This window comes from Terrapene carolina, unplaced genomic scaffold (genome assembly GCF_002925995.2).
Source record: "Terrapene carolina triunguis isolate 2854851 unplaced genomic scaffold, T_m_triunguis-2.0 Scaffold66, whole genome shotgun sequence".
NCBI lineage: Eukaryota > Metazoa > Chordata > Testudines > Emydidae > Terrapene > Terrapene triunguis.
Genome location: NW_020664417.1, coordinates 38,217,786 through 38,244,198, shown reverse-complemented (window position 1 = coordinate 38,244,198; position 26,413 = coordinate 38,217,786). Strand labels below are relative to the sequence as shown.

Here is a 26,413-nt window from a genome sequence, read left to right as displayed (position 1 = left end):
ATGGCAGTTTTGTCAATGACTTCCATGTATAAAATCTCCAAATATGAGACCCCTTTCACGGTTTCCAAGTCAGAGTTGGCCAGCTGAATACATGAGTGACATGTGGGATTGGGATTTTTGGCCATTTAACAGAAGTGCATGTGTCTGACCTATTAAATATATGCTTAATCTCAGATTTAATGCTGAAAGGTCAGCAATGAATAACTAAATTTACCCCCCTTTCCAAAAGTATTTACTCAATAGCTCAGGGGTTCTCAAACTTTTTTTGCTGGACCCTCCTTTGAAAATACTTCAGGCTGGGATAACCCCCGCAAAAAGTGATAGCAGATTACTGTACATACTCATAGGAGCATACTCGTGATATTGCCATCCTTACTTCTGCGCTGCTGCTGGTGGTGGCGCTGTCTTCAGAGCTGGGTGGTTGGAGAGTGGTGACTGCTGTACCCCTCTTCTCCTCCAGCTTGCTCTCCTCCCAACAATATTTGTTTTATCTCATGACCCCTAAAATAGCTTGTGACCCCTTTTTGGGTTGGAACCCCCAGTTTGAGAAATGCTGCATTAGCTCATGATAAATATGGACCAATATCCATGTCAGCAATAATACCTGTGCAACAAGCAGAGCCTCTTTAAGTTGGCCTCTTGAAGTAAAAAAAGTGACTAGTTTCTCCACATCACCAGTAGCTATGCAGTATGGGATAACATCATCATTTTCCTCCTGAATTAACTGGTCAGCTCTCCTAAATGAAATTAAAAACGACCTGGCTGTTTAGTTTTATTTGGTGTTAGATATATTTTTAGCACCCCAGTGGTACATCTAGCAGTAGAAAGATCATTAAAACCCAGCTGCCTTGCCAGACTCCAAGAGACATTGGGTGTATTTACACAGCCCAAGGCAGCGAGCCTCCCAGCCTGGTTGACAGCTTTGATGATTCCTAAAAATAGCTGTGTAGACAGCACTTTGAAGTTGTGGCTAGGGCTGGAGCTCAGGCTGTGAAGCACCTTCCCTCCCCCGCTCTAGGCTTCAGAAGAGGAGCTCCAACCCAAACTGCTATATCTACACAGCTATTTTTAGTATGGTAGCACAAATCCAAGTCTGTCAACCCAGGCTCAGAAGCTCGCTGCCCCAGGCTGTGTAGACATATCCTTACAAGCTATACAAGATTCTCCCATGAAGACACGACATTAAAAGATTTCAAGCCTCATCACAGATTCTCCCCCAACCCTTAAATTTACTGAATAATATAGTTTTAAAATGTTCCATGCTTTATATATATATATCTATATATATATATAGAATCCCTATTGAAATCCTCGCTCATTCCATCACAAGTTTTAATGAATAATAAAAGCCACATCACTGGAATGTTGAAAAAGATGCCAGATGCAGTTTACTTTACTAGTACTGATGAATTATATTTGTCTTGGTCCTTTATTTTATGCATATTATAAGTTACAATTGAGCAATGTGTTTTTAGCCTTACCTTTGCATTAGCTTCTTCCAGTATTTCATAGAAACACCTGGTGCAACTGAGAGTGCTTTGTCCCACTGAAACACAACATGTTGTACATGAAAATTTTATGTTTAGAAATAGTTTAAATCAATTACATGTCTTTTCCATTAAAAATAAAATTGTCATGATGTAAAAAAAGAACAAAAAATTCGGTGTTACTTTTTATTTGTAAATTGGATACATTTGTTCTGGAGTAACTAATACCCAGATAAAAAAAGTTATTGAGGTACACCTCTACCCCCCTATAACACGGTCGTGGGGAGCCAAAAATCCCTACCGCGTTATAGCTGAAACCCCATTATATCGGGGTAGGGGCGGCAGGGCTCCGGCGGTGATTTAAAGAGCTCCGGGCTCCAGCCGCTGCGGGGAGCCGAGGCCCTTTAAATCGCCGGCGAGCCCTGCCGCCGCAGCCCTGGGGTAGGGGCAGCAGGGCTCCGGCAGTGATTTAAAGAGCTCCAGGCTCCGGCCGCTGCGGGGAGCCCGGGCCCTTTAAATCGCCGGCAGAGCCCCGCTGCCGCAGCCCCGGGGTAGGGGCGGCAGGGCTCCAGCAGTGATTTAAAGGGCCCTGGGCTCCCCGCAGCAGCTGGGGCCCCGAACCCTTTAAATCGCCACTGGAGTCCCGCTGCTACCGTGCTATACACAAACCCGTTTTATGTCGGGTTGCGTTATAGCGGGGTAGAGGTGTACGTTCCTAAATAAACAGATAGGCATTTCTGCAAATCCCACCTAAGTGAGTTAGGGCTTTTGTAAATCCAGTTAGGTACCTATGTGCTTTGTTAGAACCTAAATACCCTTCTTAAAAATGTAATGTTTGGATTCATGTTTGCCATCTCTTGGGCCAGATTTACAGAGTCACTTTTTCAGAACATAAACACGCTTTAAATTTTGTGTCAGTCTTATGGACCATAAATAGAGTCACAATTCATGGGGTGTTGTGTACATTATTCCTCAATAAGATTGTTTTAGGAGTTATTTTAAAAAATCTATTATTGCACCCATCACCATAATGCTGAAATGCAAACATACTACTGTTTATATAATTTATTTATTTCTCCACAGTAAATGTTCTGTTATTTTATTTATTTATCCAATTTTCTCTTTATTGTTTGCAAAGCTTTCTTAGCAAGATCAGCATTGGAATATCTATCTTTAGATAGATAGATAGATACAAATATATCTCTCTCTATATATATAGATAGCTAGATAGATAGATACACCCACATAGACACACACACACATACAATTAGCTTTGTTTTAAGCAGATGCATTTCTTACTAGTTACTGAAACTAGGTGAGTGTTTCATTAAATGCAAAAATGACACAGTAGGTAAAGCATACCTGAAATGCTATCATGAATTGCCAACCTTACATAGAGCAACAGCATTTTAACAGAAAACAAATAACCAGGGTTTTGGTTTTAATCTTCACTGATGCTATGACTCAAAAAAATTCCCCTCCCTTAAGAGATATAAAATATGCCATTTTAGTTGTCAATACATTTTTGTTTGTACTTCAGTTAAAAGTAATCTGTTCGGAGCAACCCATCTTGTTAACCCTTTGGGTGTTGCCTTAAGCCAAGTTTCACTGTACAGGTTAAAAACATCAAAATTGCAGGAAGATCACTCTTTGCTAGATTTATAACTCTGTTGTTTTCTCTCATGCAGAGGTAGTATTTATTAGACTTTTATACTGTACTTAGTTCTTCATTAGTTGGTTTAATACTTTACCTCTCCAAGCTCCACCATAAGTTCACAGTATCTCTGAATTTGTCCTAATCTTAAATGTATTTCCGCTGCTTCTTTTAGCCTTTCCTCCTTGCTAGGTGCACCAATACCTCCTCCAAATTTGGACATTTTTACTGTTGTTAGTTCTTGGGCTTTGGACTGGTAAAGAAAAAAAACACTATACTTATTTTTTTCTAATTAATACAATTATTGCTAAGACCAGTAAGTATTAAAATCAAATATTTTAATGGTAATATTAAAAGTGCCATTTGAGAAGATAAATAACAGCTTTTTCACTAAAGACCTTAAACATTGAAGAGATTATGTTGAACTATTACATTGCTACACCCATTGCATTAGGGCTAATTAGTTGTATTCATATATTATTTATTTATTCAAATTTATTTATAATTTTTATTTATTATTTTTTTCATTCCATTATCCTGATTCATATTTTTTGGATTATATGTATTTTCATTTCATTCCATTCTTAGACACTTATTGATATCTTATACATATACATATGCTACCTCATAAAAATCATTACCTTGTATTAAACACACATTTTGTGAAAACACACACATACACACACGGGGGGGGAGGGCGAGATGGTAACTAAGGCTCTTAGTTCTGATGGGAGTATGGAGTTGAATCTAAGTGAGGGTCGGATTATGGTAGGTGGGTTTGGTTTCTGCCCTTGAATCCTCATAACCTGCCATGTCCCATTCCCTCCATGATTATTTATATTTTTAACCATAATGGAGGTAAAGATTTCAGTTATGACTATTAAAAGGAGAAGAGGAATTTTCCCATGTGCTAATTGTATATAAGAGAAATTATTTATAGAGAGTTAAAATACAAAAATCACATTTCGTCTTAACTAATTAACAGAAATAAGGCAAAAGTGAACTTTTCTAACCCTCCTCCCATGTCAAGGGCTCTCATTTTATTTCAACTATCACTCAGTCATAGCTGCACATGCGACAATTTTTGCATTCATGACTTCACAGCACCAACGACTGAAGATGGAGATTGAATCAGACCTTTACACAAGTGGATAATGCAAAGATCAGTTCTTGGCCCTATGTTATCTAACACTGATTAATGACCTGAAAGAGACCCTTCCAGAGAACAGTTCCATTGCCTGCATCTACTGGTGCTTACAGTTTTCTCAAGAAGCAACAGAATAAAACTGACCTAACTCTTGCCAGTTTCATTGCTCTCTACAATATTCTCAAATAGCAGCAGTGAAAAAAGTGACAACACTCTACCCAGTTTTTAGTCTGCAGTAGTTTAAGGAAACCTAAGAGCAGACAGCATAGGTGTTGGAGCGCACTGTCTGCAGACTTAGGAGACCAATACTGGGGATGAGTAAACCTTGAAAATGTGAACTGAGTGTATCTACACAAATATAAAGGCTAGATTTTTTTTAAGCTTTTAGGGAAAAGTTGAGAGTTTTTCAGAATTTGATGGCATTTGCCCAGAAAAACTTACTACATGCCATGTCAGTGGAGGTTTCAAGCCCTACTCTCAATTTTTTTGTCTTTTTTTCTAAAGCTGTGATTTGAATGTGCCTAATTCAAATGTAATTCTGGAAGTTTGATCCTGAGGGATATTATGAAGACAAAGAGATTTTCTGTTTGCTTTTGCTTTTTCAGTAACATATTATCAGAGTAAGATGTGTGCTGAATGATAAACGTCATGGTTACATAATCAAGTGATTTGACACATTGAACATCAAAGTGCATAATAACAAGAGTTAGTAGTCTGACTCCACAGCGCAGGCTGCTATAATGTTTTCATTTTTCCATTGTTTTGAAACACTCTGTTTTTAACAGACTATAATCTAGCATTTTACCACTCAACATAAGGGGTAGTCACAGGTGCCTCTAATACAGGGCAGAACAGTACAGAGAACTGCAAGTAAAATGTTACTCATGATTTCCCCCTTGCATAGCAACTAAATCAACAGAGTAGCTGTGTGTTCAAACCTTTGCTTTCACTTACTCCTGTTGTCCCTATTAATGTGTGAGAAGAGAGACAGGCGGAGTCCAGGACAAGGCAAAAATAATAGCTTTTTACAAAAGGCAAAAGGAGGATGGAAGAAATTTGTACTATTTGTATTACAGTAGCAGTAGCAACTAGATGCCTCATTCATGGCGAGGGTCCCAATGTGCTAGGTGCTGCACAAACAGAATAAAAGATGGTTCCTGCTCTAAAGAAATTACACTTATAATCAAGACACAGTAAGTGGATTTAACAAACAATTGGACACCTCTGCTGGCAGTTTCCCTTAGGCATCATGGTAGAACTGGATCCTAAGAGGGATTTGAAGGAAATCAGAGTAGCAGATTTACAGCCTGCCTTTGGGGTGGGTGGGGAAGGAGAAGGTTGTTCCATGCGTAAGTATAGCATGAAAGGAAGTGTGTGGTTGGTTGTGGGAGAAGTGGACAAATGGGCCATGCATCATAGGTACAGCCAAGAGTGGGAGATAATGTGATAAGATACAAGAACCTAACAGGGGCTACGCTGTGAAAGGTCTTAAAGATAAGGACCAAAGGCACTGCAATACATCCTTGTGACAGGGTAGTCTGCCCCTAAAGAATAAGGTATCTAGGGGTCAGCCCATTCCCATCATGTAACATGGCCCTTCAAGATTTTGAAAGTCAGATGTATATAAAAGGACCTAAGAGATATCGAAAGAGAGGAAGCGGTCCTGGGAATAATTGGTGTTTTCAGGGCAATCCAATCACTGTGTCTTTATGGGCACTAGCCAGGAGCCTTGCAGAGAGGGCAGGACAAGGCTCCCCTCTCACCCAATCAACTGGGGATGAAGTGAGGGAAATGGACCAGCTTAAATACTGCCTCCTCTGTCACTGCAGAGCAGACACTAGCAGAAGAAGTCTGGCTGCTGAACCCTCTGAGCCTGAAAGTTAACTAGGGAAAAGGGGCCAACTAAAGGAGAATGCCTATGGTTGGCTAAATTACAACCCAGCTCCAAAGAGGAGAACTGGAGACTCCTATCTTAAGGAGAGAAGTAATAATTATCTGAATTACCCAGGTCCAGGAGGAGGGGTGGGGCTCCTGGCTTAAGGAGAAACAGGGTGACTGTTTCATTGACCTATCCCAGAAGGAAAGCTGGGGACTCCTATTTTGAGAGAGCGATGATGTGAAGTCCTACCCCAGTTCCAGAAAGGGGGCCTAAGAGGTCTCCTGAACAGGGGCAGGGAGCTGATCACGACTCTTATACAGACTGAGCATGGAGTGAAGTGAGATGACTATCAAAAGTGAGTTGCACTTTCTAGAAAGACTTAGTAAATCAGACCCCATGAACGGGGTATATGTTTTGAATTAATCTAGTCTGGGTAACTGATTGAAAGAACACAAAGGGGTGATGCATGCAAAACATCAGCAGGGCCCTGAAGTGGTGTGCTGGAGGGCAGCGCTCCATGAGACTCCACAAGGAAAGAAGAGCCATACTAGCAGGGCGGGCTCCAGGCACCAGCGCAGGAAGCAGGTGCTTGGGGCGGCCAATGGAAAGGGGCGGCCCGTCCAGGTTTTCGGCGGTAAGTCCCTCAGTCCCTCTCTGAGGGAAGGAGCCGCTGCCAAATTGCCGCCGAAGAATGAAGCGGCGCAGTAGAGCTGCCGCCGAAGTGCCACCGATCGCGGCTTTATCTTTTTTTTTTTTTTTTTTGCCGATTGGGGCGGCAAAAAAGCTGGAGCTGGCCCTGCATACTAGAGATGTGATCCAGTGCCTCTGTCAATAATCCATGTTTCACTTGTGTCCATGAGCTTTATCCTCACACCTGATCTTTTGCAAAAAGAAGAAATGCCTGCCTTTTTTCTAAAATGTGACTCCTTTTCATTGTAAGCGTTCAGCTTTGTAAAGCAGTGGATTTTCATATTTTTATAACTAAAAAATAAAACTACTGATGAATAAGTTTCACATAGTCTGCATACTTCACTTACCATTCTAAATCTAACCAGATGTTTCATATGCATAATTCCTTTGCAGTAATTTTGTGGAAGCAAGCTATCGTCCTGTCCTTTTATTACAGCAACGAGGTCCCATAAATTTTTACTGCCTCCTGGAGGCTGAAATAATTTAAAAAAAAAGAAACAGATTACAATAATGTGCAAGAGATATTAAAATGAAACCTGCAAAGTATATGGTATGAATTTATTAGTCAATTCAAAGGTAAATATTTTCAGAGTATATCAGGTTAGACACATACTACAGTCTTTTGAGTAAGAACTATTAGTGCAGTTAAGTGTATCAAGATGAGACCTGTATCCGTTATATAGCCACAAAGCACAACATACTTATACACATACATAGCACACACATACCACATGTGTGGAGAGAATATCTGTATAAAACTGAAGAAGCATGTGAAAAAATAGCAGAGATGTCATAAATAAAGAACACATGATGGTGTCATATGGAGGTTTTACTGCCATCAGTTAGAAGTGGTTGCATTACTCATATGTGGCAAACTAACAAATGATATGCATAATCCTAAATGAACGCTGATAAAACCTTTGTTCATCACCACACCACCATTCATTTACTATATGCCATGTGTGTTACAGAAATACTATTTGGGGAATGTTTTAGTGAAGTTTTAGTGGGTCTAATTCTTGTATCCCTCCACCTGTAAATCCAGGTACCTAGGTTACCATGAGTCTAGGGCTCAGAGAGAGATTAAACTAAAACATATAAAAACATCATTAAAGTGACCCAAAAAGCCTTCTTAGAAATAAAAGTGTCATAAATTTAATGCCTGATATATTCTGAACTGGGAGCAAGCACTGGGTCCCAATTCTGGTCCTGAAAAGTTTAGGAATAGGACTTCAAGTTTATCAGACTTTAATAGTAGTGACTAGAGCTGATTAAAAAAATTCCAGAGACTTTCTGACACACGAGAAATTCTGATATTTTGACATTTGTTTTCGTCCCGAATCAAAACTAAACATCAAAATATTTATACTTTTTGCAGAACAAATATTCCATAACATTCTGATTCAGAATTTTTTGTTTCTATGTTTTTGACTGAAACAAATGGGGCCAGTAGGTGAGAAAGGGGGCTTGAGTGACCCGGAACTACAACTGCCATGAAGTCCTGCAGCAGCTCAGACAACCGCAGAGCTTAATGCAGACTCAACCCAACATGAAACACTTCACTTTGACAAACTGAAACAAAATGTTTAATTTTGGGCGGACAAACAAAAGCAATTTTATTGATTTTCTCAATGGAAAATTCTGCTGAAATTTATCTATTGCAGCAGAAAATTCTGATTGTGATTATACCATATTTTCAACCAGCTCTAGGAGGGACATTTTCCATCTATAAACTATCACTAAGCAGAAGTCCTTCGTGCATGTGCTGAGCCTATTTTGAAGGAAATAGTACACAAGGGAGGGGAGAAGAAAGAAGAAACTTTTCTTTTGCAGTTTAATTTAAGGAATACATGCACGCGCAACATGTTGATGATTGTGGAATACTTACTGACAAACATTCTGAAAACCACCTTAGTTTTTTCCCTCTAGGATTACCAATCAGCTTGTCCACCTCCTGTTTAATATCCCTGGATACTTTACCACATAGCAAGGGAGGAGCACCTGGTTCCACAGCACGATCTAACAACACAAATATTTATGTACACAAACATTTTATTAAAGGTAATCTAACACAAAGCAAATGAAAATAACAGTATGTATAATTTACCTACCAGTATTGCCAATGATCTCATCCCAAGATCTGTCTGCCAGGATATTTATTTGGAGAGGGTTTATCAGAGGTGTTAAAGACCAAAGTCTCACAGTGGAGTCACGAGAACAAGAGGCCATAGTGAATGGACGACTAGGATGGCATGTTAAACCTAATGGAGAGACCATTTTAAACATTATTCAGACAATTACATTTATCTGCTAATTAGTTTTAAGGAAAATATATTATGGACTTTTAAGGTATCACATAAATACATTTTAGCAAAATAAGAATGGAAACATTAACATTTAAAACTATATTACCATATACATCTGCACCATGATCATAAACTGTGTCTAGACAGGTTCCATCTCTTGTGTCCCACACTCGAATTGTATAGTCCCAGCTGCCTGATATTAATAGGTAAGGGATTTCAGTATTCCACATTAGTCCCCGTACTGGTGCTGTATGTCCACTGAGAACATTTATACAAGCATCTTGTGTGTAATCCCATATTCGAACAGTGCTGAAAACAAGACACAAAAAGCATATATCCATCAATATACCAAAACAGGATCACACCTTCAGCAAAATTCTGAAGTTCACATTTCACCTGGAATATTTATTTATCTAGATTTACACACACTGTAATACAAGAGCTTTTATCCAATGCTTTGGGCACCCTATACAATTCGTTAAAAGAACACTAAAATAAAGAGACCTGTCAGTTCAATTCAAATACACCGTGACAGCAAAAATATAACTGAAATTCATAGATTAAAAGATTCCGATAATCTAGTCTGGCCTCCTGTGTAACACAGGTATAGAACTTCCACAAAATAACTGCTAGAGCAGAAATCCCCAAATTGAGGGGTGCACCCCTCTAGAGGAAGCGCAGAAGAACATTCCAGGGAGGGTGTGTGGCGGGGCCCGGGCCAGCCCTCACAGAGAGTGGTGAGGGAGCGCCAACCAGCCCCGCTCCACCCCCAGATCCGTTCCTGGCCCCGGCCCCACCCACGGCCCTGGCTCCTGGCCCCGTGCCCAGCCCCAGCCCTGCACCTGGCCACAGCAGCTGACCCCCACCATGGCCTGGCCACGGCTCTCCTCCCAGCCACAGGCCCCAGCCCCACCACCACCACTAGCCTCAGCCGCTAGCTAGGCTCCGTTCCCGCCCTGGCCCCAGACCCACCCCCAGCTGCGGCCCCAGCCTTGGCCCCCTTACCCCATCCGCCGCCCCCTGCTCCCCCAGAGCCACAGTTCCGCTCCCGGCCCCAGTTTGCGGGGGGGGGGGGGGTGTTGTTATTTGTTATTTCCCATGTGGTAGCAATGGTTTCTGCAGGGTTTTCTGGAACAGTGGAACCCCTCAAACAGCTATGGGGGTGGTAGGAAGCGATTCATGCCTGTATCATTGCTATATTTTCTGTTTAAGAATAATCAAATTAATTTTCTAAATGTCCTTTCATGTACGATAGTTCTAAACATTGGCTAAATCTAATCAGCAACCCCAAGCATAGAGGGTTGTTTTTTTTAAAAAAATAATCAAATAGTTTCTTGAAATGAACATCATATTTCTCTTTTTACAAAAGATTAAAATCTGACAGGCAACGTATCTACTTGCACACTAGCAAAGCCCACTCATGCCAGTGAACATGCAGGGCAGGTATAGCAGCCCTATTTTTGTTTCCCCAAACCTGCAGAGGAAAGATTCTACAAACCCTGCATCACAAAGCAGAACTGACAGTCAGAGGGTGTACTTTGTATATGCATGTAGCTCATGAATTAGAAATGGCCCAAAGGCAATTAGTGACCATCCATACACAGCCTCCTCTCAGAAATCTTATGCAATGTATACATCCACCTGTTTAGGGGAGCATTTGGCATAGTTCCAGAATTTCACTCATGAAATACAGTGTTACCAAATGAGAGAAACAAAAGGCTAACAAATTTTCCAGAATAGTGTAGGACCTAGCTATTCAATTCTCCTGACTTTAGAGTGTGATTGTACTCTGAAAATGACTATGTATTATCTAGGTACTTATATGGCCCCCACCATTACCATAGTCTGAGTGCCTCACAATCTTTCGTGTATTCACAATATCATAGAGTTCCATATTTATTGTCTCTCACTGAATTCATAAAAAGTTTGCAATTTACAAGTAAAAAGATTTTTTTTCTGTCAGCCTTGCAAATGCAACACGAGCTCTCAAAATCAAGTGTTTTTTTTTAATGCATACCAATGAATGCACGGATAGAAAATTTGTATCTGCGTCCAATCCACAAACACGGTCCGCGGATATCCACAGATCTGCAGGGTTCTACCCAGGAGCTCCCCACATGTCCTCCCCGCTCCCAGAGGCCAAGGCCTCCCCACTGCCATCCTAGAGCTATAGTAATCCACAGACCTGCTGTTGAGGAGAGACAGGGACAGGCTCTGATCCTCTGATCTTATGACCCCTCCCAAACATATTTTGGATACCTGTTGGAAAGTGACTGGGAATCACAAAAGAGGTGGTGGTTCTCGCCTGACTACCTTGAGGAGAAGTTTCTTTAACCCCTTTCTGACCCTTTGCTTATTCACAGCTGTCATCAGTAATACCACTGAAGGGGTGGTGTGGCCCCTTCAAAGATCTCCACAGATGATATTCAGTCTATCATACTCTAGATAGTCACACAAGGGAACCTTATTCCCTCCACTCACAGGGTCTTGGATGCAATGTGAGTATGTAGTATCATGCCAATATAGTCCCTAAGTGGTAGGTGGTAGTCACTGACTCCATTATCTGGGTAGGGTATAGAGTGTTGTAGTCATGTATCTGTCACATGGAGGCAGGCATGGAGCCAAGCCAGGATCTGCATTGTGGAGGAGACAGGGCTACAGTTTGGACCTTAAATGTTATTCATAGACACAATGATAGTAATGTTTGTTTGTTTTTTATGGGGCCAGCACCAGTGCAACTTGAGACCTTAAGTCTCTCACAGAATCTAAGAATACACACCCATCATCAGAACCACTGCAGAGGATTCCTTCTCTCAGAGGAGACCACCTTACATGAAACACCTTTGCAGTATGCCCCGTAAAAACCTTCAGTGGCTGATCAGAGCTTGTTGCTAGGTAATAAACACGAACATTTTTATCTTCACATCCAGTGGCTATCATATCTCTGCAAAATGACAACAGTACAATCATCAGCCATTGGAGTCAGTAGAAATGTATTGTTTTCAATTCTAAAAAATACAAATGTAGCACACATTTTAATGTATATCTCAGAAAATTTGACTTGTATTTGCTTTTTTTCATGCTATCTCTTTAACAGTTGAAATTATGCTTCAATATATGATACACAACTACAATCTGTGGGTTAGACCCTCAGCTAGTGTAAATAGGCAAAGCTCCATGAATTTCAATGGAGCTACAAAATTTACACCAGAATCTAGCCCATTATTTTCCAATAAATGTATTGAGTACACAGTAACAACAGAATAATTTTTTGCACCTATCACTAACTCTGCCCGAAGCAAAAATTTGCAAAATAAATGAATAACATGACAGATCTGTTTCCTGTTGTTCTTTTCTCTGCTATTCCTTAAAGCCTGGTTGCCATATTTACAGAACAAGGTTTTAAATAATAACACTGTCTGTATGTGTTGTGCTCAGGATTAGGCTATGTATATAATTATACAATTAAAAAAATGAATAAATGGTAACGGTACTTGAAAAAACAGAATAAATGGAAATGGTATTTGAAAGGAAAGTCAAATAGTGGCAGAAAAATAAGTCACATATCCATTGCTATGTATTTTATTTTTAACCATTTCCTTATGGAAAAGTTATCCAGCTGTGTGCAGTTCTCCCATTATTTCACTGCACCCAATCTGACCTCCCAATTGCTGAACCCCTGAACCTTCCCTTTCCACCCACATCCAGTAGCTATGACTCAATCTCACTTGCACCTGCCAAACTCCCCTGCAGTTTTCTCTCCCCCAATGTGCACTCCGTTTCAGCTCTTGCTGCAAGATTAGTATTAAAAATTCAGCATTGCAATGTAAGTCAACCTCATAACCTCACAAACACAGCAGATCCGATATTATTTTTGCTATTGTATATTGTTAATAAGGTGCTATCATCAGCATAGTATGAGAAAGCACTGTTGTTTAGTATTCTTTTTTTGAAAAAAAATGAAGCGCTTTTTGGAAAGTTTAAAGATCACATTCTAAATTACCTTTTTCTTATATTACGAGTTAAAATAAGTTAGCCTACATGATGGTATTTGTGTTTGCCTTTTCTAAGCAAATATTTTTGATCATATTAAAATACAGATAGCAAAGACTAGGAGGGAGAAAATTATCCACAACACAGACTGTAGGCACCTTTTAAAACCCAGTCTTCCAGGGTTCTTAAAATCACCTCTTTGTGTAAGGTGAGGTCTGTCCTATGGTAGAGAGGAACAGAACTGAGGAGTTTGACATGAATGGACCATAGGGAGGAAAGGAAATTAAGTGGCTTGCTATTGCCACATGAAGGGGCCAGAAAGAATTAGACACTTCTGTTTCCCTGCTAAGACAAGCTGGACCACCATCACAACAAGCTATAAGGAACAGGGGAAAAGCCGCAGCTAAATTAGCCACACTGAAGTTTCTATGGGGAAGAGGCAACTCTGCTTCCTATATATGCAGCTTCTCACAAATATTAGAAAAATTATTCCCCCAAAGCCAAATATTAAAATTTTGACCAATATTTATGGAAACACTTGTTCAAAGTCTATATTTTTGCAAAAAAATATGCAATCTTGGGTTTCCAAATAGATTTTTTTTAGTTGTATGCACTCAGGAAAGACTATGCAGATTTTGTGCTCTTTGTTCCTTTTGTAACCAATTTACACCATTCTTGAATTTACACACTACAAATGCTCTAACTTTTTGTAATTATTCTCATGGAATATATTTTATTATATTTTTTTTAGTATCAGTGTTGCTAAATTAAATATAATAATTTATGTCTCTGCAAGTCAGTTGCATCACTGACACAGTGCATCAATTTTTTTTTTAATTTAGCTATACTGAGGGTATGTCTATGCAGCAACTGGAAGGGTACTTCCCAGTGTGGGTAGACAGGCTTGCACTAGTTCAAGCTGATGTGTATACCTTCCTGTGCTGGGACGCATCCCTCCAGCTGCTGTGTAGACATACCATCAAGGCTTCCCATTTATTCCTCACATTCTTTCTGATTACTTCAAATGGGAAACCTGTTGAACGTTTATTAATTTAGTTTGAAGAACTGGAACTCTCGTGTCTAGAAGTACAATTGTTCTAATTTATGGATGTAAAATACTAAGATGACCCATTTCTAAATTATTTGCTCAATTGGGACATCAATTAAGGTTTTATTTTAAAATGAAGCATATGAAAATACATGATGTAAATTTTAAATAAGTAAGTAAGTAAGTAAGTAAATGGTTCCACTGTGCCTGAACATTCTCATGTACTCCCTGGCCACACCTCCTTTTGTCTCTCCACAGCTAGAGTGTATACGCAGCGGGAACTAGGCCTGCCTGATCATAATACTTTTTTTTTTCAGCCAAGAGAAGAAGCCAAATCTGCTAAGCTTCAGTGGCATATGATTTCATATGTCCAGGGGCGGCTCTATGTTTTTTGCTGCCCCAAGCACGGCAGGCAGGCGGCTTTCGGCGGCGCACCTGCGGGTGGTCCGCTGGTCACGCGGATTCGGCGGCATGCCTGCGGGAGGTCCGTCGGTGCCGCACCATCGGTGTCCCCGCCGCCGAATTGCCACTGAAGCCGAGGGACTGGCGGACCTCCCGCAGGTGCGCCGCTGAAAGCCGCCTGCCTGCTGCCCTCACAGCTACTGGCAGGCCGCCTCCCATGGCTTCCCGCCCCAGGCACGTGCTTGCTGCACTGGTGCCTGGAGCCGCCCCTGCATATGTCAGCATACCGTTTTTCCTATGAAGCACGACCAAATGGTTAATTTGAGCTTTTCCCCAAAAAAAATCACAGCCTTGAAGACTCTCCTCTTCTGGAAGCCAAGCCACTGGTCCCTGTCCCCCTCTGCCTTCCGTTGCACCCAAAATTAGACTTACAGTGCAGTTCTACTCTGAAAAATGACTCATAAATATGGCACTGAGTCTCTCACTGACTTCCATGCACCTAGCCCTGCAGATACACTCAGAGCGAAGTGGAGTTCTTTTCTTCTCATACATCATCACCAGTAACACAAGATCTACAGGCCAAACACTGTCCTTTACACCTGTATCATCCCCACTGCCTTCAATGAGGGCAGAATATTTGGCCTGCAGATTTTGTATTACTGGTGACGCTGCATAAGGAAAAGAATTTGAAGTGATCCTCAGCGCCCAGATTGATGTTTAATGATATTTTTACAGTCATATTATTAGGACAGAACTGCACATCAAGGATGGCAGTGCAGCTCATGTTAAATAATAATGTCTGTAAATAAGGAAGAGTAAACTGGCCTTTTACAGTATGGTCCCAGGATTCTCTGCCTTTATAAAACTAGGTCAATACACTGATATCACATTTTAAAATACCTTTGCATTATCTTTATGGTCATTCATTTAAGTTATAAATGTTGTTAGTTAATTAGTTCAATTAACTATTACTCACTTGTTGTTTTGGCTCCAATCACAACCAAAAACTGCAGCTGGATGTTTGTACTTGTGAAGAACTTTGCCATCAATGGTTCGAATAATACTGAAATCAATTACAATATGGTAATAAGAAAAAAAACCCAACATACTCAGTAGGACAATCCAGGTCAAAACTGATTTTATGTGCACCTATAATCAACATAAGGAGTCAGATTGCAGAAGTGCACAAGTGAAGGAAGAACAAAAGAAACCTTTCCATCCTTGCAGCCCCCACAAAGGTCACAGTTATAGTCCTTGTGCTTCCCCAAATACAAGGGCTGGTTAGAGGTAGTATACCTTTCCATAGAGGCATAGAATCACAGAACCATAGGGTTAGAAGGGACCACAACGACGGGGTGAAAGTAAAATTGAACTCTTACCAGTGTGGGGGTCAGCTCCGGGGGTCCCCTGCCCCCAGAAGGAGCAGGGCCTTGGGCAGAAGGGGAAGGGCTGGGGGTCAGCGTCCCCCAGCAAGCCCATCCGCGTTGCTGGCCCCGCGCTGCCCGGGGCTCCAGCGGGGATTTAAAGGGCCCGGGGCTCTGACCACTGCTGCCGTGGCCGGAGCCCTGCTCCCTTTTAAATTGCCGGGCACAGGGCAGCTGCTCCTTTTGCCTCCCCCCTGTCGACAGCCAGGGGGGTGGCAAAAGGGGCAACAACATTAAGCAGGGTCCTTAAAGCACTGTCGCAGCAGCGCTTTAAAGTCAGCAGTATGGGCTGGTACCGGCGGCCCGTACCGCCTTACTTTCACCCCTGCACAAGGGTCATCTAATCTAACACCCTACCAACATGCAGGATTTGTTGTGTCCAAACGATCCAAGACAGATGGCTATCCAGCCTCTTTTTGAAAACTTCCAGTGAAGGAGCTTCCATGACTTCCCTAGGCAAGTGTGACATGAACCAACTGTGCCACAAACATTAAGTAAATGGTTCCAGTGTGCCTGAACATCCTCATGTACTCCCTGGCCACCCCTCCTTTTGTCTCTCCACAGCTAAAGTGTATACACAGCAGGAACTAGAGTTCCATACCTACGCCTGCCTGATCATAATGCAAGCAGTAGCGCACATACCACTAATAGGAAACAATACTGCATTTTTGTTAGCAAATGGCATAATATATTGTGACAGACCCAGACCAGTGGGGTACAGGAGTCTGGTAGAGGGCAAATATACTGGTCCACTGGATGAGTAGTTTTCTGTTCCCTGAGTGACCAGAGCAGGGGCTGCACTAGAGACCCACCAAGATAGAGGAGGAACTTTGTCACAATATGCATATGTTGCTACTGTGTTGTCTGCTGTTGATGTAGTGCTATGTAACTTTATATTAATATATATAAGCAGAACACATCCAATGGTTATTTATGCCAAGATCTTAAACATTAAAAATATGGTGCTATCAAAGTTCACCTGCCCAAATAGCAGATTATTTTTCAACATGACACTCACCAGAATCCATCACCACTGCAGGTCGCTATTCTTTTGGAATCTTTATGACTCCAGGCAATGCAGAAGATTCCATTCTTTCCATGCTTCAAAAAAATGCAAAATACCTATCAATAAGAAATAATTCACCCCTTTTTCCTCTTAATTACTGACTTCTCTGTGGTTTTGCTAGTAGGATTCATTCCCATTTCCCTAAGTACAGTACATACACTGCACTTTTACACAATAATGAGGCCCTAGCCTTGTTGGGCCATGTAGGGTATGTGACCAGGAAAAAGGGAGTGTGGCTGGAGTGCCATTGTACTCCAGTGACCCCCAGATACTCCAAACTATGCTGCAGGCAGGCCTGGTCCAGAACCATCAACAGGATCAGAGAGTCTCAACTGCAGAGTGAGCACTTTGTGTCTATATGAACTTGGATGAGGGTTAGCTGGCTGCTGGGTACTTAACTTGGACAAGGTTGAGAAAGTTAGTGGGCTGTGTGAAGCAGCTAGAAAAGTTGGTGGAATATATATCAACACCACTCACTGAGGAAAGGTAACTTGTAACACAGGTGTGCACATTAGGCGTGTTTTTAGATCTTGGGCTGCTTCTGGATGCCCAAGTGGCATCTGTGGTCAAGAACGTTATTTTTCCATCTATGACTGCTGAGAAGAAGCCCCTTTTCTCTCTCTGATGCAGAGTTTACCACAGTTATCCATGTCTTTGTCACCTCCAGATTAGATTGCTGTAAGGCAGTCTACATGGGGCTACACATTGAGACCACTTGAAAACTGAAGTTAGTGCAGAATGGTGCAACCAGCTTATTAAACAGAGCTTTATGCCAGGAGCAGATTACATCAGTGCTCCAGGACCTGTACTGACCACCACTAAGATTCCAGGTAATGCAAGCCCATAAGAGGGGCACTTAATACAGATTTTTATAAGTCTAAATCAATAATTAAATAACAGTGCATTGCTAATGCAGCACTGTCATTCTGGAGTGAGACCTCAGGACTATAAATTAAACGAGTTTTATATCTGGTAGCAATAATCACTGCTACATTATATTTTGATATATTTTTGAATCTGAAGATTAATAGAATAGAGTAGAATAGAATAGAATGCGTGTGCTTTTGAGAGGAAATATTCCACTTTGCTTTTGGATCCTCTGTTAGTCAACTAGTAAAGCAATGATATTGAAGTGATGGATCCAAGCATGTCACAAAACCAACTTAAGGAAGTGAGTCGTACCTGTTCCAGAGCTCAGACTGGGTGTAATCAATTTGGCTATATTTTTAAGTTAAGTTACATACCTCTTTAAAACATACAAACACTGATCCAGCTTTATCTACAACAGCACTAGAGGGAGCCACGAGCTTACATTTAAGAAACCAAGCAAAATAAACTCATCTCACCTCACTGAACCGGGTTACCATTTTGCCTCTAGGGACATCCCAGATAAAACCACCATTCCTGGAGGTTGCACCAGCTATGCAGTTCAAATCCCCTTGGAGGAACAGACATTAGAGACACATTATAATGAGTACAATGTCAGTGTTATTTTTACATATATAATTTTCCATTTTAATTAAAGAAATACATAACCATATGATAGCAAAGGCAGATTAGCAATGTAGCCTCACAATCGGAGCCCAAATTTTGCAGGGGACTTGACACTAGTTCACAAGCAGCAGTTCCAACAAAAGCCTTATGTGTTCTACCCTCCTACTCTAGGCACCGCTGTGCAAGGTAGACACTGACTGGTTGCAAACATGAGCTGAAGTCCCATCCCAACCCCATGAACTGAATGCAGAGAGAGGACAAGATGTACCAACTGACAGCACTTTGTTGTCCACAGGCTTTCTTTGAAACTATAAATGCCCCACAATGTCTAGTGCTTAAAGCTCAAAGCATCTGCAGAAAATTATGTAGTTTCATTTTAAACCTGTCTGAACAGCAGAACACAGCAGAAAAAGTGCTCTCTCTCTCTCATAGTTGGGCACACATAGGACAGATGTGAGGACACTTGAGCAATCACTTTTCTTTTTAAATTACTTCCAGTCTTGGACCATCAGATTCCACTACTATCTATCCCTATAGGCCCCCATCACTGTAATACCTGAGTACTTCAAACACATTTGTGAATTCATCTTCACAGTACTCCTATGATGTAGGGCAATCATTATTGTATACATTCTACAATGGGAACTAAGACACAGAAACACAAGACTCCACTTTCTCATCACTGTGACTCAATCCCAGAACAGAAACTGGTGCTGTTAACCAGGCACGTCTCATACAGAAAACACTCATATGGTGCAGAAACAATGAATTTTGGATTATACTTCAGGGACTAAGAGGAGAAAATCTGGAGAGGGACCCAGGGGAGCAGAAAAGATATTCAAGTAGGTGGAGTTATGGAGGAGGGGAAAGAGAAATCAGTATGTTCAAAGTTCTTTCTCCAGATCAAATCCAAATGTTGGCAAATATTGTACGTGTGGGAACTAATGCATTTGGTGGATGATGCAAGTCAAAAAGTGGAAAGGGATCAACATTTTCTCTTTCAGATAAAGTTATTTATTTCCCACAAATCAAATTACAAATATATTTCTGTTGTATGTTATTTGTATTTGATGATGACATATCTCCTAGTACTACTAAAGCAGGGCATAAAGAAAAGAATGGGGGATTCCAGTCACCCTTGTGACAGGTTTCAGAGTGGTAGCCGTGTTAGTCTGTATCAGCAAAAACAATGAGGAGTCCTTGTGGCACCTTAGAGACTAACACATTTATTTGTGTAAAGGTGAAGGAGTGGTTGGCATGACCTAAGCAGTAACTGCTGCAGATTTGAGGCTGTTGTTGTAATTACAGAAGAGCTCTGCTGTTGCTCTATTGGATAGGGAAAAATTCATCCTCCTGTCCCCTGGAAGACTCTCCAGCAGCAGGCATAGCTACGTGGACATGATATTTTGAGGAAGATTCCTCCAAAGGGCCCTTTTCAGCACTTTGGCAAAACTGACACTGTAGTCTATGGGAGTTTTGCCTAAGTTAGAAGCTCTGAATAGCACCCTTAGTTGGGCTTGGGGACACATCTTCCAGAGTATGACTAAGATCAACAGTTGCTGGTAGGTAGCCTCTCCCCTTCAGACCCACAATGAATACATGAAGAAAGTCCTTGCACAGGTTTCTCAAATCCTGCCTCCACTCCAGTGAAGCAAAACTGCCTTGGTTCTGGTGCAGTCAGGGCCTTTTACAAATAGATGCTGAGGAGAGGGAAGGATTTTTCCTTAGGGATGGACAGCTCCAGAGAAGAGCATGTACATTCCAGCTTGCCAACTTGAGAATTACATGAGCGTTTACTTGAATTCATCAGATCAACTGCATTTTGTGCAGAAAATTTCAATAATCATATAATAATATTTATGCCTAAAATCAAATATGCTCACCTGGAGCCCAAGAAAGAGAATAAATGACCCCCTCATTCCCAGGAGAGGTGTAGACTGCTGTTAAAGTGTTTATATCCCAAACTTTTATTGTCCCATCAAATGATGCTGTAGCTAGAAGGTCAGGGTTATCAGGTTTGAATTTACAGTCAAAGATGGTTTCAACATGTCCCTAAAATGGCAGAATAAAAAAATGAATACTAGTACATTAAAGATTTTTCTCACATGAACACAGTTGATTTAATTGCTAAGCTAACCCTATTTTCTGTAGTTTTAACTCTTTACTGTAGTTCTCTAACATCTTTACATCTATATTAACATTTTATATTAATATTTTAGCATGCAATTTAGAGATTTACATAGTGCCTTAAACCAGTGGTTCTCAACCTGAGGTACATGTACCCCATGGGGTACACAGAGGTCTTCCAGGGGGTACATCAACTCATCTAGATATTTATCTGGTTTTACAACAAGCTACATAAAAAGCACTGGTGAAATCAGTACAAACTAAAATTTCATACAGACAATGACTTGTTCATACTGTTCCATATACTATACACTGAAATGTATGTATAATATTTATATTCCAATTGATTTATTTTATAATTCTATAGTAAAAATGAGAAAGTGAGCAATTTCTCAGTAATAGTGTTCTGTGACACTTTTGTATTTTTACGTCATTTTGTAAGCAAGTAGTTTTTAAGTGAGGTGAAACTTGGGGTACACAAGACAAATTAGACTCCTGAAAGGGGTACAGTGGTCTTGAAAGGTTGAGAGCTAATTCTTTAAATTGCCACTTTTTTTATTTCTAGATTTAAAAAAAATGCTTAACCAATTTTCACCATTATATTTTCTTTTAGAAGTCTTACCACAAAGCAAATGAATTGCTGAGTTTTAAGTAACTGAAAACTATGTGAGTGAAAAATATAATGGAAAAAGGCAATGATCCTTCATTTGAATGCAACACTAAAATAAAACCTACCAAGCCAACTACAGGCTCCAACAGAACCATACTTTTCAGCTAATCAGTTAATAGTAAAAGGTGTAATAAGCATCTGGATCTCTCCTCTCTCTCTTCTTCCAAAGGATTAAAAAACCCCAGCAAAATAGAATATGCCATAGGCCAAATTCTGCTCCAAGCAGCACCTGTGCACACTCTGGGGAAATTAACACTGCCAACCCCCTGTAGAGTTGCACAGGTGTAAATGAGCAGAATTTGGCTCCGTGCGTCAGTCACTATGACTGAAGTGTTATTAATTGGGCTGTACCTAAATGCAAAGTCATTTCTATTTCAAAATTCAATTTTCTTATATTTTTCCTGTGAGACCTTATATTCCAAATGTGTTTGTTTTATGCCTTATGGTGAAATAATGACCCTTTTTGGAAAACAAGTATGTGAAACTGACATGAAAGTTCTAAGGTACAATTCTCAGTGGCTGGCCACCTTTTGCTCTTGCGAAAGTGGACTTATTTTTTCACAAGTAGTAGAGAAAGTTCTAAAGCATTCTTTTCAAACCCTGATTTTGTTTTCAAACATAATGTCTGTTTCCATAAAAGTGGAAATAAACAAACTGGCTGCTTGCAGATGAAATCGAGTTCTAATAGTTTCTTTCCTGGTTTCCTATTTCTGCTTCCATTTTCATGGACCTGGATGGATGCTGGCGTCATACTTACTGTAAGCATCCATATATTTAAACAAGTGTTTGTTTAATAAACTATATTTCATTTTCTTCATTTATAAACATTAAAAACATTTTTAACAGAATCAGTAACACTAAGTGGTGGAGTTCTACCAAACTCCTGGAATATCTCCAGTGGTGGAGGAGCTAAGGTATACTCAGTTAATGTCAGTTTATTTCTAATACACCAGACGTGTAATTCTCCACCAGTGGCGTAACATAATCCAGGATTAGATGACCTGGTAGTAAAAATGCCTGTGCCTTATCTATCCTACAGCTTCCAAGGTTGCTACCAAAGGAGCTGCATCAGTAGAGAATTACATTTCTGAATTTTCCCAGTGGAAATACACCCTCAGTGTAACCAACATTTTGCTGCATGAAACGGCTTTGCTAATTCTAATTCTTGCCTGATCATTGAAAAAAGACATTATGAAGTAATGTTAGTAGTTTTACATTTTTGTGTTACTTTCTATTTCTCTATGACATTTTCATAGGCTTGCTCATAGTGCTTACTCAGACAAAACTCACTGGTTTCACTTAACGCTTTGCTTGCATATGGACTGCAGGATCACACTATGAGATGTTTGAAAACAATATTTATTTGCCTGCTTTGCTTAGGGTTTTTCAGTTGAGTAGATTGTTTTTTCCTCAATACTCCTTTTTAGTTTTTTACTTAAATCCAACATGACACTGCATTTTTTACCTCCTTGTTTATTAAAAGCATCATCAGTGAACTCATCAGCACTATTTTCTGCATGTGCTGGCTGGATAATTGACATGCAGCATAAAAAGGGTCACACAACTATTATACTCCTTCTCTTCATCCATTATTGAAAGAGTAATACTTTTTTTTTTGGTGAGGTGGGAGAGGAGGGGAGATGGGAAGAGTTAAACTGATATTTAAAATATGAAGTATCTCCCTCACTAAATAATATTAGTTTTACGGTAGTTCAAATTTGGGTCCTACATTATTTGGCAGTCTTCCTTTGTAGTGAAGAATTAAGTTCAACATTCTAGAGCTGTTATATAAAGTTTCTAAATCTTCAGCCCCTTTTTATTTATGAATCTGATTTGCCTGCACACTACACTGTAGGCTCTATGCTCACTCCTTGATTATTGTGCATAAAAATGCTGTATATATGTTAATTATTATTTCATTCAAAATATTGGACAGGCAAAGGAGACATACCAAATCTCTAAGGAAATCCCATTTCTTGGCTCCCATGTCATAAAGTCCCACTCCACCATCCATAAAACAGCAGACAGCATGGCCAGGAGGAAGAGAGAATGCTTGGTTTTGGGTTAGAGTTGGGGGTGGAACGGCCTCACTGGTAGATGATGTATGATGATTTTTAGTAGGAGAATGTGATGAAAGTGCTTAATAAAAAAATATAAACATATTAACATATTTTGTTTTTTTCATATTTAAAAACAAGCAGCAGTTACATCACTTCACGTCAGGGATTGTAAAATTCATTTGCCTATTTGATGCTGACAAGGAGGAAGGTTTCCATGGTGAGAGGGTGGGCCTGAGCGTATCTGATATTGTGTGTCTCCCAATAAATCCTTCTAAACATCAACAGGGGAGCAGAGAAATCCCTTAGAAAAATATTCAAGAAACTTTTAAAAAATAACAGGTTATACCATTTAAAGGGTGCTGTGTCAGAATCCACAATTTTTGAAAATTAGTCTTCTTCAAAAAATTCAAGTTGATAGTGTCCCTCAAAATATCAAGCTAACAGTAACAAAAGTGACAGGAATTGATACTGGTAGTAGAAAAATGGTGGCTGATGTAAAACAGAAGAACAGAAGTTAAATAAGACCAATATTATCATCTTTATTATTTGTTTTTGGAAATGCCCAAGATGTGCTAAGTGCTCTACAGACATTCAAGAAGGGATGGTCCCCTTCCTGAATGAAGTTCATAGTCTAAGGAAAAACAAACAGGTAGAAAGAGGTTAGAGGAACCAGGAACAACAAGATAATTAGATTCATTATCTGTAGTAGGGCAGAAGTGGGTCTCTAAAAGGAACTTAAATATGGATCTATGCCTTGGTAACTTGGAAGCTGTACAATGCATAGAGGTTGCATAGAAAAAGACAGGGAGATGAATATGGGACAAGTTGATAAATAGGCAGATGAGAGTGGGAAAGTCGACAGTGTAGAGGGGACAGGAACAATGTGTGCTGAATAAGGGAGGATAAGTATATGCAGCTTTGAAGGTGGAGGTAAGAAGCTTAAATTTGATGCAACATTCTCAAAATACTGTCTCTAGGCTGATGAAAGAATGCAAAAATGTGTTCTAGTAAGTTTGAAGAATTCATAGAATAAAAGTGAGAAAGTGGATGATATGCTAATAGGTAACCTTCCCTTTCAGTCTCTCTTTTTCATGGTAAGAGATTATGTGGTCAACAAAATGTCTTTTCTGATTTTTATACTATTAAACTATTAAGGCCTAGAGAACCGGAATCAATACACAACGTGCATTACACATCTTTACATGTATGCAGTGTTGTTGTACCCATGTTGGTCCCAGGTTATTAGACAGACAAGGTGGGTGAGATAATATCTATTATTAGACCAACATCTGTTGGTGTGAGTGACAAGATTTGAAGCTTCCAGACAGCGTCATGTGTGACCAGACAAAGATCTCTGTATAAGCTCAAAAGCTTGTCGCTCTCAGTAACAGAAATTGGTCCAATAAAAGATATTATCTCACCAAGCTTGCCTTACCTTGTTTACCGTGTAAAGCTATTCTAAGGGCCTACAAGCTTTGCATATTGTTATGAGGTATCTGTTATAAAAAGAGAATGTATATGGTACTTCACTGGGGTTGGGAGCAAGACTGTAGTATTCCTACATGAGGGACTGCCTAATAAGGAAGAACTTAACAAAAGGTTTGATCTGATAGCACTTAGTCCGCCCAAAAATGCATTGGTGTCAAAAACTTGCAACCACTGCACTGAATTACAATAATAAAATATATACTTACACTTTTTCTTTGGAGGAGAATTGAGCACATGTAAACCATGGAACCCTGTTTTCTTCAATTTAAAATTATCTATAGGTGTTGTGCGTGAAACATTCCAAATACGTAACACTCCAACCTGAGAATCTGAGATTTAAAAAAAAGCTCCATTTATTAATGTTTTTTCTACATAAACAATGTACATAATTTAAGTATCAAATTAATCAAAAAGTGAAACATTGAATTAAATGTATAATCTTAAAATAATGTTACAAGCAGGCTTTTACATCTTCACAATAATGTTACTTTAAATTAGAGATGTTCATTCTTCGAGTACAGTGGGTAAACCTATCAACAACAGCATAAAATATTCTCTCATTCACCCTTCCTCTCTCTCTACTACTCCAACAATTCAACCATAATTTCCTCTTCGCTCTCTGGTTCAGAAAAGAGAAAGGATTGGAACAAGTGAGCTCCAAAAACAACAGAAATGGAAGCGGGGGAGTGGGGAATGGCTTGCTTGCTTATGCCCATCCCCCAGCCAATTGTAATCCATGCTGATAAACTCATGGCAAAACTGTTTGCATCTGTTTTATGCATTCATTTTTTCTAGAATACGTTAAAATATTTCTGTTTCTATTGATATTAAAGTCAAAGGTATAGAAAAGATTAAACATGAAGTACAGTACCTATTTTGGAGATTCAATGCTATATTTATAACCATTCAATAAACTATCAACAATAAGAAAAGATTACCTCCAGTAATAAACATTCCAGGAGCACTAGGAACCCAGGCTAAGCACTGAACTGATGCTGCTGCACTAGGAAAATTAAATGCTGTGATACAGCAGAGAGACTCAGAATCAACTAGTCGAATGCCATTATGTAAATTAGCAACAAGAAGATAGTCAGTCGACAGAGGGTCCCATTCCAGGGCTGTCACTGGATCCTCCTCGTCTGTCCCTTCAAGAGACTCTGGTCTTAGGACATGTTTCTGACTCTTAGAACCTTTAAAAGCAAAAGGAAACAGACCACCTTAAATTAGATATAATGTGTATCAATTACAGTGATTTATGCATAGTTTTGTTATGTCTGCTTAGGCTGGCAAACAATCCGTATTTCCCCCCAACACACTCTGTAGCTTCTTCCACAGGCTGTACTAGTGAAGCCAGCAAAGCTCATCCTCTGCTGCACTTACTAACAAAGGTCTGACTAAAGCAGACATTTCCACTGCTTCCTTTTTATCTTAATAATAGAAAAAAATAGAGTGAAAATGGTTGTTCATGTTTACAGGTT

At 40.0% G+C, this 26,413-nt stretch overlaps 1 protein-coding gene across 2 annotated transcripts in view; it reads right to left on the bottom strand.

Moving 5' to 3' along the window:
- The window catches only part of WDR17 (WD repeat domain 17), a 76,255-nt gene that overhangs the window by 21,068 nt on the left and 28,774 nt on the right, over positions 1-26,413 (bottom strand). For both annotated transcript variants that reach the window (XM_024194623.2, XM_024194634.2), the window contains 15 exons: positions 25,874-26,125; positions 25,142-25,264; positions 23,339-23,526; positions 20,474-20,642; positions 18,443-18,534; positions 17,049-17,131; positions 15,583-15,669; positions 11,943-12,107; positions 9,270-9,472; positions 8,969-9,118; positions 8,746-8,876; positions 7,205-7,330; positions 3,239-3,394; positions 1,482-1,546; positions 605-737 (listed from right to left, as the gene is read on the bottom strand). In XM_024194623.2, the coding sequence (XP_024050391.1) occupies positions 605-737; positions 1,482-1,546; positions 3,239-3,394; positions 7,205-7,330; positions 8,746-8,876; positions 8,969-9,118; positions 9,270-9,472; positions 11,943-12,107; positions 15,583-15,669; positions 17,049-17,131; positions 18,443-18,534; positions 20,474-20,642; positions 23,339-23,526; positions 25,142-25,264; positions 25,874-26,125 (2,123 nt within the window). The remainder of the gene's footprint in view (positions 1-604; positions 738-1,481; positions 1,547-3,238; positions 3,395-7,204; positions 7,331-8,745; positions 8,877-8,968; positions 9,119-9,269; positions 9,473-11,942; positions 12,108-15,582; positions 15,670-17,048; positions 17,132-18,442; positions 18,535-20,473; positions 20,643-23,338; positions 23,527-25,141; positions 25,265-25,873; positions 26,126-26,413) is intronic.